Source organism: Hypomesus transpacificus, chromosome 13 (assembly GCF_021917145.1).
Source record: "Hypomesus transpacificus isolate Combined female chromosome 13, fHypTra1, whole genome shotgun sequence".
Classification (NCBI taxonomy): Eukaryota; Metazoa; Chordata; class Actinopteri; order Osmeriformes; family Osmeridae; genus Hypomesus; species Hypomesus transpacificus.
The window spans coordinates 8,776,921-8,789,898 of NC_061072.1; the positions used below are offsets into that span (position 1 = coordinate 8,776,921).

The 12,978-nt window shown below is 46.6% G+C and overlaps 1 protein-coding gene across 4 annotated transcripts; it reads left to right on the forward strand.

Annotated features, from left to right (window-relative positions):
- The first annotated feature begins 378 nt into the window (after window positions 1–378).
- si:ch211-234p6.5 lies at window positions 379–12,146 on the forward strand. 4 transcript variants are annotated; one of them, XM_047032030.1, is made up of 24 exons: window positions 379–672; window positions 3,021–3,093; window positions 3,205–3,303; window positions 3,699–3,771; window positions 3,947–4,047; window positions 4,168–4,286; window positions 4,402–4,605; window positions 4,733–5,048; window positions 5,164–5,223; window positions 6,096–6,164; window positions 6,272–6,352; window positions 6,616–6,768; window positions 7,174–7,272; window positions 7,403–7,511; window positions 7,724–7,803; window positions 7,905–8,009; window positions 8,126–8,216; window positions 8,370–8,425; window positions 8,949–9,083; window positions 9,206–9,739; window positions 9,958–10,079; window positions 10,419–10,549; window positions 10,753–11,969; window positions 12,058–12,146. In XM_047032030.1, the coding sequence occupies exons 1-24, from the start codon at window positions 632–634 to the stop codon at window positions 12,100–12,102; spliced, it is 4,113 nt and encodes a 1,370-aa protein (XP_046887986.1). In that variant the 5' UTR covers window positions 379–631; the 3' UTR covers window positions 12,103–12,146. The 4 variants fall into 4 exon arrangements, with proteins under 4 accessions (XP_046887986.1, XP_046887983.1, XP_046887984.1 ...); XM_047032027.1 differs by having other exon boundaries at window positions 381–672; window positions 3,024–3,093; window positions 10,753–12,146; XM_047032028.1 differs by lacking the exon at window positions 379–672 and adding an exon at window positions 2,390–2,588 and having other exon boundaries at window positions 3,024–3,093; window positions 10,753–12,146.
- Window positions 12,147–12,978: the final 832 nt, after the last annotated feature.

The window sequence follows — 12,978 nt, forward strand, 5'->3', positions numbered from 1 at the left end:
CAAACTACAGAAGCTGTCAGCTCAAATCCAGAGTCACATTGGCTGGAAAGTTACAATCAAATGTCAAGAAGGGGGAACAAAATGACAGGACAGCTTTTTCCCCCCAAATGCCCAAATCCCAAACCCACAATCAGCGAAAGAGTGGTACACTGAGAGATGGAGGGAGAGAGAGAGATGGGGAGAGAGAGATGAAGAGAGAGAGATGGAGAGAGAGAGCTCGGGGAGATGGGGAGGGAGAGATGGCGAGCAAGAGAGAGAGAGATGGATGGAGAGAGAGAGAGAGAGAGCCAAGGGCAAGAAAGGGAAGAGGGAGGGAGGACTGGGGGAGGAAGAGGGAGCAGTAGACAGAGAGCTCACTGTTAGCGGACAGACAGAAGGATTTAGTGTTAATGGACAGCGTGGGTAGATCGCCGGACACACTGTGCAGACAAACTTCACAAACAGGGGAGGGAGAGAGAGAGCGAGCGAGAGAGGGGATAGAGCGTGAAAGAGAACGATAGATTGACACATCACCGTAGAGCGGTAGAGGAGTGTGAGGGTGTTGTGATTGGACTGGGCAGCATGATACCGGGGTTTAGCCAGGAAAAGTGCATCCGAGCCAGCAGGAGGCTTTGAGGATCCGCGCCAAGTGATGGAGCACGAAGGAGCCAACAGGCGGCCGCGATTGGTCAGGTACAGTACAGCTTTATGGCATCTTTACTGGACGAAAGTTGTGGTAATACATATCACGGAGAATTCCGGTAACTCGTGTGCCTTTGGAAAATTGGTTCACTTTGAATTTGTTAAGGTAGTACCACTGTAAAAAAATTCCTTTTATATGATGTCTTAGATAATGCTTCCAGTGATTCGTATGCCAAAAAGTAAGCAAAATTATTTTCTCATCTTCATTGTAACATCTTTACTCACACAAACAGTAAGCATTATTTAAAAAAAAATACCTGAAAAAGAATCACCTTTAAAAACTTGTTTAGTCTTTGCATAATTAAGTCAATAAGTCAGACAAAATCCCACAGTCCTCTACGGCTCCATCATCACAATAATATTTCCTACAGTCCACCCTATTTGTACCTGTCCATCTCCATTACTTTGGATTGGATCTCTGTCTCCAGAGACAGGGCTTGGTGTGTGAGTGATGGTGGGTTGAGCTGTGTGGTAGGAAGCTGAGGGGTAGGATACCTCTGCTGGGGTTTCCTGGTTTTGGAAGATCTGCGGTTCTTTGTTGGCCTGATGTGACCCATTGTCTATGGGTGGACTACGAGAGCAAGATTATTATTCTCAGGCTGGCTGAACTCTAACACTGAGGCAGTGTTTGGCCACAACTGAAAATCAGCTCTGAATATTTTGATGCGTCTCATGGTGAATGACCCTCTTTTCATCAGGATGTGATGTGGACTTTTTTCGGGGGGGGGGGGGGATCAAAGGTTATTGACGGTTGTGGTGACTTTTGGGGACTGTTTCTGCATGCAAGCGTATTTTAAATGGAGTTCCAAGCGTAGATGGAGAGAGGTGATTTCGCTGGGTTATTTATTCAACATGCTGTGTGTCAACCTTCGCATGATGCTACAGGGTCCTCGAGCGCCACAAAGCGCACTCTGTGCGGGACACAAACGCACTATTTGTCCTCTCCGTCACTCTTCAGCATTTCAAGTTTCTCTTCCTCAAACTAATGACTCCCACTGAATAAGGAGGAGATTTTCCAAATATTTCTCAACACCCACAAAGCCCTCATTACCTCAAGCCATGAGTCTTCGGCTTAAACTCTGACAATGACCTACTTGTTGTCTTCGCTCACTCTCTCACTCTGTTTGAGGATGGCTGATGGGACAGATTTATAACGTCGCTAGGCTGAACGTCTCCCACGAGTGCTTGTGGTGGCTCAGTATCAAAGGCTACTTGGGAATTGCCCTCTTCACGTGTGTTGTTGTTGTCGAGTACAGAGCACCTGATTATCAGTAAATGTGTGTGAATGCTGGCTTCTGTTCTTTATCAAGTCAGATACAGTAGCCCGCTGTCCATTCATATTAAAATTATTTGGCAGAGGACATGGTTGCTGGTTGCCATGGAAAAAATCTAGACAGCATTTGTTGTCTACGCTGAACTATGAAAATACATATGGTAAAAAACAGCAACATTCTCACAGCCTGCACTGCAATATGACAGAGAGAAAAAAAACTTTAGACTCATCTTCCATCCCTTCACGTTTTTTATTTAGATTTTGTCGCTCTCTCCAAATCCCAGCTGGGGTAGTCTGTAGTTTGGGACGCATTCCAGAGGATGTCTCGCATACCATCCCAGCCTGCTGCCAGATTGATTTTCACACACTCCCAGGCCGCTCCCTGTTACCACGGCGATGCAGCTGTCACCTGTCAGTTTCACCACGGGGACCATCATGGCTCAGAATAGAACTCGGGAGTGTGTTGGGACCGGCCGGGAGCGGGTGTGCGACTACACCACCTCTCCCAATCAACAGATTTTTGGAATATCCTCCATTGTGAAATTGTGTCGTGACACCAACCGTTGTGTCGTTGTTAGGAAGACTGTTGTCTGTGTTTTGGGGCTGGGATTTGGTCTGACACTCTGAGATTCAGGTTAGTAAGGATGAGCGAATGGGTTTGTTGTGTTGCTCTGAGGCCCTAGTGATTAGAAAACAATACTCTCTGTGATGATGTTTCATACTGTGTGTACTGCATACTCATTCGACCTACACTAATGCTAAAGTAGGTGTACTGTTCCTTTACGTATATTTTAGGGTTGTTGTCAGCTTAGGGTAAGAGTGTTAAGACTAACAGTTAATATAGGTCCTGAGGCCTAGTGAACAGGCTGCAGGACTGTTTATCAAACCATGTTTTTAGTCTCTGTTACAAACACGACAGTAAAGTGACACCAGTTGCTCTATATACCTGGATCTCCCTGTGCACAAACCAGAATATAAATTAACGTGGATTCATTCTGAAAAACTGAAGGGATAATTTGTTGTGTTTTCTCTCTCTTCCTCCTGCCTCCTCCTGTGTCTTTGGTAGCAGGATGGAGGACCATGACAGGGTGAGCCAAGCATCCAGTGTTGTCACCATCTCTTCTTTCCCCATCCGAAAGGTCAGCCTGGCACACCCGTCTAATGCACACAGTCTGCTTTTGTGGTCAGAACCCGGAACCTTTAAACTTGAAAACAAGTCTTGATGTCACGCTTTTGCTCCGCCCCCCCAGGAGAGCGATGACAAGGTGCAGACGTTTGGGAAGGGATGCAGAGCAGCCAGGAGAGATCCAAACTGTCCTGTCGTCATCAGGGGGTGGCTCAATAAGAAGGTGGGTGTCTGTTTAATTCATGTTTTAATTCGTTAATGAAGGTAGGCAGGGCCGGCGTTTGCTATAGGTGAACTAGGCAGCCGTCTAGGGCGCCATGAAGAGGGGGGGCCAAATACCAAAGTGCCTCCATTGATTAACCGTCCCACACCACCAGTAGAGGGCGCTGAGACAGATTGGGGGGGGCGTCTCTCCGATTTGTGCGGGGGGGGGGTGCTGTTGAAACATCCTGCCTAGTGCAGCGGAGGTACTCGTGCAGGCCCTGAAGGTAGGTATTGGTAATAACATTGTGATTGCTCTTGCCGGGAGCTTTGAATTTGCGATTTTATGCTATACTGAGACATACAGAGCCTCTGTGAATTTCATCCTCTGAACAGTTCCTTTTTGCCATTCTTTAGGACAGTTCTGGGCTGAAACTCTGGAAAAGGAGGTGGTTTGTCTTGTCCAACTACTGTCTGTTTTATTATAAAGGTAAATGAGCAGTTAGCAAGAAAGAGGTTCATTCATTTGAAATTCTGTCCCTTTAGAATTTTTGGCCAGCGTAATTTCACGACGAATTTGGACGTTTAAGAACACAGAGCTAAGCGGCTTTCTTTCATTAAAGATGTTGTGTTTAATGATCTTCCTTTTCGCATGTCTCATTCAGACAGCAGAGAGGAGTCTGTGCTAGGCAGCATTCCTCTACCCAGCTACAACATTCTCTTCTGCACGCCGCGAGAATGCAAAAACAGAAAAAACACCTTTAAGGTAAAACACTTTAACAGGACTCTCCATCAGCAATGTAAATGAACAACCCCTTACGATCACACTGTGTACAATGTACGTGTCTCAGTGTTTGAGATTGAATGTAGTCAAATGTTTCACCAGGTGGTGCACCAGGGAATGCGCTCCTACTTCTTTAGTGCAGATACTCAGGAAGACATGTTGGGCTGGGTACGAGCCCTCAGCCAATCAGCTTGTATGGAACCCGATGGTTCCATCAATAGGTAGAGCTCTTAAGCTTAACCCTCTTTTCCCTGAAACCACTCAAATGATCATTGATTAAATACACTGCGTACGTATTGCTGTTTTAACGCCTCTGTGTCCTTTTCCTCACCTCAGGCGTTGCTCGAGTTATCAGGACTTCACACAGATAGGTGGCAGCAGTGAGTCTGTGGAGCTCATTCACTCCCCCTCTCTCAGAGATGGTCTCTCCCATAATGCTGCTCACCACCACAGATCCCAGAAGGATCCAAGTCAGCTGACGGGGGGGAAGATGGGGACTCCGCACACGGACCACAGAGGCAGGCGCAGCGGGAGACAAAGGTAGACAGATCTCAGAAGGCGTCTGAAAAAAATAACGTCAAATAACGAAAATGCTCGTTTAGAGGTGTCCGGGTGGGGTCTTTCATGACTAAGACATTCTGTTCTGTTTTCCTTTTTGTCCACCCAGCCCTTCACCCAAGACGCCCAGCCCTCCAGAGTTCAGCAGAAAGAGGGCCTATGTTCCAAACCAGGATGAGGCCTCTCTCCCCTTCCTCTCAGGTCCTCACACGCCACCCAAGCCTGGGGAATTTATAGGGACAGGTTCCTTAACACCGAGAGGTCATTTGGGGTCGCGACCCCACACACCAGTGGGGAGGGTTGACATACGACCCCAGGGTGACCTTTCGATGATGCCACAGTGCTATGCGCCTGTGTCTCCCAAGCTGGAGTACAAATCCACTCCACAAACACCTGTGACGGAGAGGTGGCAAAACATCAGTCAGGTTAGGACGGGGTTTTGTTTTGTCAGCGTTGTGTGAATATGGCCATGAACATGTGAGTTGAGAAATACATTCATTTTGAGTTGAATCTCTTCTCTCTTTTAATTCTACTCCACAGCCCACACCCACATATTCCTCCCTCCATCATATCCCCACTGGAAGAAGAACTTTGTCCAAGGTACGGTTTTGGAAACAAAGGATGAGCAAATAACCGCCTCAAATAATATCAACTGTAACATTTGATGTATTTAGTCACATTTACTCATCATAATTGTCAGCACTGGAGTTGTGTAAGTTATGATTTTGCAGGACAAGATACCTATGCTGTATATGTAAGCAGCTATATACTTTTTCCCAGTTGGATAAATGACAATGTGCATGTGTGCATTTGACCCTGTCTCTCTCTTCAGAGCTACTCCACAGGGGCACACACAGACTTGTTGCCCCCCTTGCCCCCCTCGAAGAGCCCCCATGCTCCTCACCCCCCACACCACCACCACCATCACCACCGCAGCCATATGTCTGTCTGTCTGCTACCGCCAGCTATGGTACAGGCCTTTATGTGCTATGAGAGATGGCTAAGAATGTCTGTCTATGAGTTGGAATGGGCCTGTATGGTCAATTAGCCCAAATTCTGTTAACTGGATTGTCTGTGATGTCTTTGGAAGTGTCTTTGTTAAAATGCTACTAACTGCAGAAGAAGTACATACATATTTTAGTTCAGGGCTATAAGGGAATACAAAAAATATTCTTGATTTGTCATAAATATATCACATACCATGATCGATAATGTAGTAGTAGTATTATTTGAGTGTTTTGTAGCACAGTTGTTCACAAACAATGCCTTTACCTGTCAGTCTTTTTTTTTACTAGTCTGACAGCTGTGTTTGCTGCTTTTTGGTAGAGTAGTAGTTTGCCTTTTTAGAGCGTGTCTGTCCATAGTTCTACATACATACATACTGACATTCTGAGCATACTACCATACATACTACACACACAAAGTTCCATCACTCAACCCCCCTCGATTATAACACATGATCTATTTTGCAGCCTCCCAAACCTGACGTGTTTCAGGAACGTGAGCCCCCACCTGTGTTATCTCTAGAAAGTGACGCCGATGTAAGAGCTCAAAGCTTCCTACTCTTTTTACAGCCCTCTGATATTGGTGAATATTGCGTATCTGATGGTCATTTGGTGAACGGAGGGTTCTTTTCCCCCTCTGTCAGGCGGTGCTGACTAGACTATGTGGGTGTGACAAGCTCCTGCAGTCGCTCTCCATAGAACTGGCTCAGCTGCAAGTAGACAAGGTTGGACACGGCTCAAGTCATTACTTTCTTTTGACTGCAGTTCTAAGAAATCAGCCTTGTGGCATGCAGTGTTTGTGTGTTTGCACAAGAGTGTGTTTCCTCAAAGGTGAAAGGTGAAGTCACTGTACCTTCAAAATACAATAAAAAAAATATGTTTAATTCCAGTTTTCATCGGAAATCTGAAATAATTCTTCAAGATATCAAATTAAAGAAAATGGCTGCCAGCGTTGTATGAACTTTCCCCCACCCTCCATCTCCTCCAGGACAGCGTCCAGTGTGCTCTGGAGATGACCCGGCTACAGCTGGAGGACTGGAGGAGCCAGGGGCTCAGAGGGCAGGAAGGAGCAATGACCCAGAAGGCTTTGCTGCAGGAAGAACTGGTCACCATCCGAGCCAGAATGTGTGATGTCTCATTGGTGTGTAATGCGGAGGAAGTGAACCGAACGGATTCTCTGACGGGAGGGTTTGAGATTTGACTCTAGGGTGTATGACAAAGGGATGGGTGGAAAGTCTGCAGTTAGTAGCATTTCAACAAAGACACTTCCATAGACATCACAGACAATCCATCCCAGACAATCCATCCCAGACAATCCATCCCATTCCAACCCATAAACAGAAATCCTTAGTCATCTCTCATAGCACATAAAGGCCTGGACCATAGCTGGCAGTAGCAAACAGACAGACAGGAAATTATATATATTTTTCATATTATGTCAATAGTTTGGGGTCTCATTTTCTTTTCTTTTTTCTTTGTCACAGATGAGCATGAGGATGACCAGGAAGGATGATTATAATTGTGTTTGTTTTGTTTTTTTGCGCAGGAGATGGAGAGAGTGTGGTGTCAGTACGAGAGGATGGAGAGCGAGCTCTCTGTGTTCCGTTCGCACCTCCAGCACGTCTGTAACTTCGGAATGCCACAGGTTGAAACCCCAGCTTTTTAGATGACCACTTCAAGTCCTAAGAAACGTGTTGTGTGCAGCGGTCATTTAGTCAGTTTACTAGCCACATAGCATGTTCGCAACGAGGGTCAACACTGTGGTCTTTCCTCAGGAACAGTCCCAAGCCCAGAGAGAGTTGTGGATGATGGAGGACATTCTCGCTGGCCTCAAGGTCAACAGAGACCATTTCCGGATCCTGCTGGGCCTTCAGAGGCACCAGGGTAAACGTGGTGTTCAAGACAACAATAATTACAATCGATTCTGAAGGGTTCTGCTGTTTAACTCATTATCCTGAGGATGTGACGGTTCAGACTCCTGATTCTTAGTTCTACACTTGGTTCAACTTGTGTTCAGAAACCCCCAGCTTCGTATCTGCTTCAGGGGAGGAAGAGCTGCCTTCTGTTATCCTGACATCCTCTTGTGTTCTCTGCAGTTCCCAACTCTGTGTTCCTGAAGACGTCACCAGGGTCACCTGGCTCTCCTACAGAGAGGCTGCAGAGCGGACACCCTCTGGTAGGTCACGTACCAACACACAAACACAGCATCACATGACATACCCTGCTTCAGTAACTACTGATGGATTCAGGTTGATTAGTTCTCCTGTATTGTTGCAGGAGGCGGAGCCAGAGCCTCCGGCCCGCCCCCCCTTGCCTCAGGGACTGCAGGGCACCAATGAGAGGAGAGATCAGGTACACATGTGGGCGGAGCCCAACTATGAGGTGAGTTTTCTCTTTTTATTGACATCTTACATACACTTGAGCATGTTCATTCACAATGTGTGTGTGTGTTTATGGGTTTGTGTCTGCGTGTGTGTCTGAATGTGTGTGTGTTCCAGCACATCTACAGTGGCCCTGTTGATCCTTTGCGTAGAAGAGGACAAAGCCAGCCTGACCTGCATGATGACAGGACTCATAAAAACATGGCCGGTACTGCTCTTTCTAATCACATCTATGGTTAATAACTTAGCTACTAGATTTGTCTAGTGCTCTCTACAATCAAATGAACTATGGGTAGAGAACCAGTGCAGTAGCATGTGACCGCAACATGCCTTTCTTCTCTCTCACTCTGAATATGTGCAGAATATACAGAATCTCATTCGAGCTCAAGATGGACCACACCAGACAGTACATTTAAGGTAAGATTACTCACATCCAATGTATTCTGTCTCTGCTCTTCTCCACGAAAGCATGTGAATTGATATCCATGGCGACACACAGTTTGATTTCATTTTTGGCATCTGCAATTACCTCTAAATTTCGATTGTTTGATTCTCCCATCTTCCCTGCAATTAGGGCAGGTTGCAATATTCCCACTAACCACCAGAGAGAGGCAGAGGCTCTGTGGATTGTCTGCAGTTCCATCCCCTCTTTCTCCCTCTCTCACACTCACATACACGCGTACACACACACATACACACTCACACAAGCGCACACGGGCAGCACCACAGCCTTCATATTGCCTGTATGTGTGACATTGCCTGCTTTCTTCCTGTGACCAAATTGTTGTAACACACAACATGACCATGTCAGTGCATTGTTTGGTTGAATACAACTGTACACATTGGCCATATACAGATACACATTGGCTGAGATATAGATATATAAATCATACACAACGTGACAGCTGCTTTCTCAAGCGCTCGTCTGCATTTCGCTCAGAAGGTGCGGATGAGTGAGGAAGAACAGCTTGAGAGGATGAAGAGGAATCAGGAACGGCTGGCCAATAGGAGGACAGCCCCCCTGCCCAGTCCCGCTGGACACCCACAGTGTCTCAGCTCTGAGCCTACAGAGGAGGTAGCTTTTGCCCTGTGTACACGTTAGGGTCTTTACATAGCTGACAATATAGCTGACTCACATTACAGTAAAAAAACGTGCCTTTGCGTATCAAATTCACTCATGTTTTGGATGTTTGTCAGGTTCCATTTCCCCTTAGGGTAACGAGAGTGGTCACAGCCGTCCTGCCGTCCACTCTGATTGCCCGACGTGTTTCTGTTGAGGACCCCCCTCCCGACCTGGTCAACCCACTTCCTGAGCAGATCCCCCAGGAGATGCAGCAGAGACTAAGCGACCAGAGCAGGAACTTACTCCATAAGATGCCCAGAAGGCTGCCGTTAGAAACGCACAATGCAAATTCCAGCTGGCCGCAGGCGGAGATGGTCCAGGAAGCGTCGGCCCAGAGGCTGGCAAAGGTCCTCCAGGACCTGGCTTCAGAGAGGCATGAGCAGAACCCACACGGGCCTGGCAGAGCACAGCAGCACGTCCAGAACACGGCAAGGGCTTCCAGAGAAGACCCCGACACAGAGACTGAGCCGACCCCTCTGAGGGTCTCGCGGGGTCGCGCGAGGGCAGCTTTAGGAAACGGAGCGGGGATGTCAGACTCCAGGGTAAGAGGGGAAGATGAGGAGCATGTCTCGTCCAGAGGGGTGGAGCCAGGCGATAGTGAGGAGAAGGTGAGATCATGAGGGGTTTTGTGGGGATTTTGGGGCACTTATTGTTCTGTATGAGCTTCCATCCCATCTCAACTCCTATCTTAGTCAGTGTAGTATTATATAAAACCATTTGTATCCATAGCGTTTAGCTATTATTTTTTTCCCCCTTCACTACCTCAATGTGTAACAACCTGGTCCATACATGGATACTGTATCTTAGCATGGTTATGTTTACACAGACTGAAGGACGATCCTCTCTCCTTTTGACCTCTGACTTGGACCCTGATCTTTGTCTGACCCCTGAGCAAAGGGAGGCCAAGCTCAGACGAGTGGAGCGCATCCGAGAGAGAGTCATCAGGAGGTGGGACCTTGTGTGTGTGTGTGTGTGTGTTTGTGTGTGTATCACTTGCGCTTATGATGAGTCTGCTGCAGCACAGCTGTGCATTAAATAACAGAATATCATTCCAAAAATAGAAATTATTTATAAAAATAAATACAAATCTATGTTCAGACATGCACCTGTTTGAAGTCGATGAGTTTACATGCATTTTCTGCATGCGAAAGCAGCCAGTCAAAGCCAGTCGACTCAAACAGCGATTAGCTTTAATCTCAGTGCTCTTTTTCTCTTTTCTCTCTCTCTCTTCCTCTTTTACCCTGCCTTGCCCTCCTATCTCCCTCCCTCTGTCTATCTCTCTCTCAGTGCAGTCAGAGAGAGCGCCGTAGCACCTTGCAATGGGCCGATGAGGTGGGAGAGGAGGGAGAGACGGGACCTCCACAGCGCCCCCACGAGCCAAACCTCTGACACGGCGAGGAACCGAAGGGAGACGTCAGGTACTCGTTCTTTCCTCATCACAATGGACATACTTAAACTGTCATTCAATCGGTATGAATACCCTTGGTGGACTCATATTGAAGGTAAACCTTGCCTTGTAACCATTTTAGATTGAGGGGAAAAAGATACAGTCATATTAGGTAGAAGGCTGTTTACTTTCCACGTTAAACACAAAATCACTGTCACTGGGTTTCTGTTTCAGACTCTGGACGTCATGACAACTGTGGAGGCTGTTGTGATTGTGACAGAGGTGTTCTACACGTGTCCGAAACCGAAGAACCTGGAACCCAGGAGAGGACACCTCCAGACGAGGGGGCTCATGGAGACAGGCACGAGGCAGACTGGAACAGCCATTTGGGGAACAAAACACAGCACAAAGAACAGAGCAGCAGAAAGGGTATCATGAAACATAAAAAGAAGGCTAGTCCGTCGACCAATCACCACTCATCAAAGCCTGTGTACCAGAGAGATGCAGACCACATGTTCAACATGATGGATGAGGTAGAACGAGAGGGAGATCAAGAGGATGTCTCAGCCAATCGAGGACAAGCTAGTTCTTCATCCGCTAATCTTAGAACCGAGTGGTTCCTCTCGACCGGTCAGTGGCAAGGATTCATGCCACTGCAGAACCATGGCATTGAGCCTCTGTTTGATGAGGGGACGTCGATTGTTGACCCACCTCCGCCATGTTGCGACACCGGAACGGATTCCAATGAAGATTGTTCATCTGTCAGTCAAAGCTTGGAGAAGATAATGGATAACCATTCACTCTTCTATAAGATTGCGTGCGACATCAATCTCTCAGATAACGATATTACAATGACAGACGGAGCCTCGAATGTCCAAGCATCCACCAATCAAGAAGAGGTGGCAATGGAGTTGACCAATGAGGTTTTGAGGGCAGAAGAAGTGACCTATAGCGTGGTGAGAGCAACAGAACAGCATGGAGAGAGTCCCGGTTGTCCTGGCACCAGTGCAACAAATTGCAATGGGAACATCATAACAGCCAATAAGCAGCCAGAATCCCCCTCAATGGACAAGGATACACCACCAACAGTGTCTCCCGAGGAAAAAGGATGTGCTTCAGTCAAACCGGTGCATGAACTGTGCATATATGAGGAGATTCAGGACAACCGTGGATTGTTCAAACCAAAGGGAGAGGACGCAAGTCAAGAGAACCAGCTGAAAGTGGAGGAAGAAGACCCTTCTTCTTCTTCTTCTCCTGTATTAGACCCCGTCGTGTCTGAGCAAAACAATGACCATCTGACAGGTGAAACCAGGAATGCGGAGATGGGAGGAGATGAACCCGTGAAGGCGATCGCAGACCAAGGTGTTTCTGTGGAAGTGAAGGGGACTGGTAGGGAACTACATGGGAAGAAAGAGGATGCCAAACAACTACACGAAGGCCTCAGATGTAACACTGTTCCAAAATGCAAAACAAATTCAAAATATGAAGGCGGACTGGCGCATCGAAGCGCTTCCTTTGGGAGAGGCAGAGTGACAGTGTTACATACCAGTCTGTAGAGGGCACAGAGGTGTGTGGACAGTTTAGAAGAAGGAATGATCGAGCTGTAAGGGTGAGATATGTGAGATGTAAACAAGCAGCAGAGGAGCTTGTTTTAAGAGGATGTAGATGAAGGGATGGATGGCTTGGGGCTGTATGGTTGATAAAAAGAAATGTCAGTTGTATTAAGAATGATGCACTAAGTGTCTCAAGTTAACTCCAGAAAACCAACACTGAATGTTCTGTTGCATAATGAAATTCACCATGGTATCTGTATGTGCCTATGTTGTAACCACAGTAATGTATTGAATGCAGTAGACTACAGTACTAGTCTCAAACGTACAGTAGCCTACCTATGTCAAATGTGTAAGGTCAAACGTCCATTCCACTCCATTACTTGTTTTAACATCGAACAGTTGTCGGGTAATTCGTTGGTCGCAAATAATCCTTTCTCTGACTGTAACTAGTCTTTATTGTGAATGTGCTTTGTATCCCATATGTACTAATTAATAAACATGTGTGCCTGTGTCCTCTTTGTATTACTGATATTCAAAGTTTATAAATATAATGTCTCTGCATCTCATTTATATTTGCTCCCATTTTTATCAATAGCTTCTCTACTCCCTGACGGTGCTCCCCCGACTCCAATATCACACTCCCGACTTAACTCTTCTCTGACCAAGGCTGATGCAAAACTACACGGAGCTCTGAAAAACGCCTTTGTCACTTTAAATCCTTGCCGTGTCTCAGTCGATGACATCATTGTCTGAGAACACATTACATCACCTTTTCCCAGGCACGCTCTCCTAGAGACAGCGCTAGCTTATGTTTACAGGGGCCAACTCAAGCCGATGTACGTTTACTTTTATTTACCCATTATTACCTGTGATAATTAGCTACATTATATTGCATGTCTGTTCTAAC

Bases quoted from the DNA above. Each gene is read 5' to 3' on its own strand.
- si:ch211-234p6.5 (XM_047032027.1), top strand. From the start codon at position 632: ATGGAGCACGAAGGAGCCAACAGGCGGCCGCGATTGGTCAG. The intron at 6,353-6,615 runs GTTGGACACGGC...CATCTCCTCCAG, and splicing joins CTCAGCTGCAAGTAGACAAG to GACAGCGTCCAGTGTGCTCT. The intron at 8,426-8,948 runs GTAAGATTACTC...CATTTCGCTCAG, and splicing joins CACCAGACAGTACATTTAAG to AAGGTGCGGATGAGTGAGGA.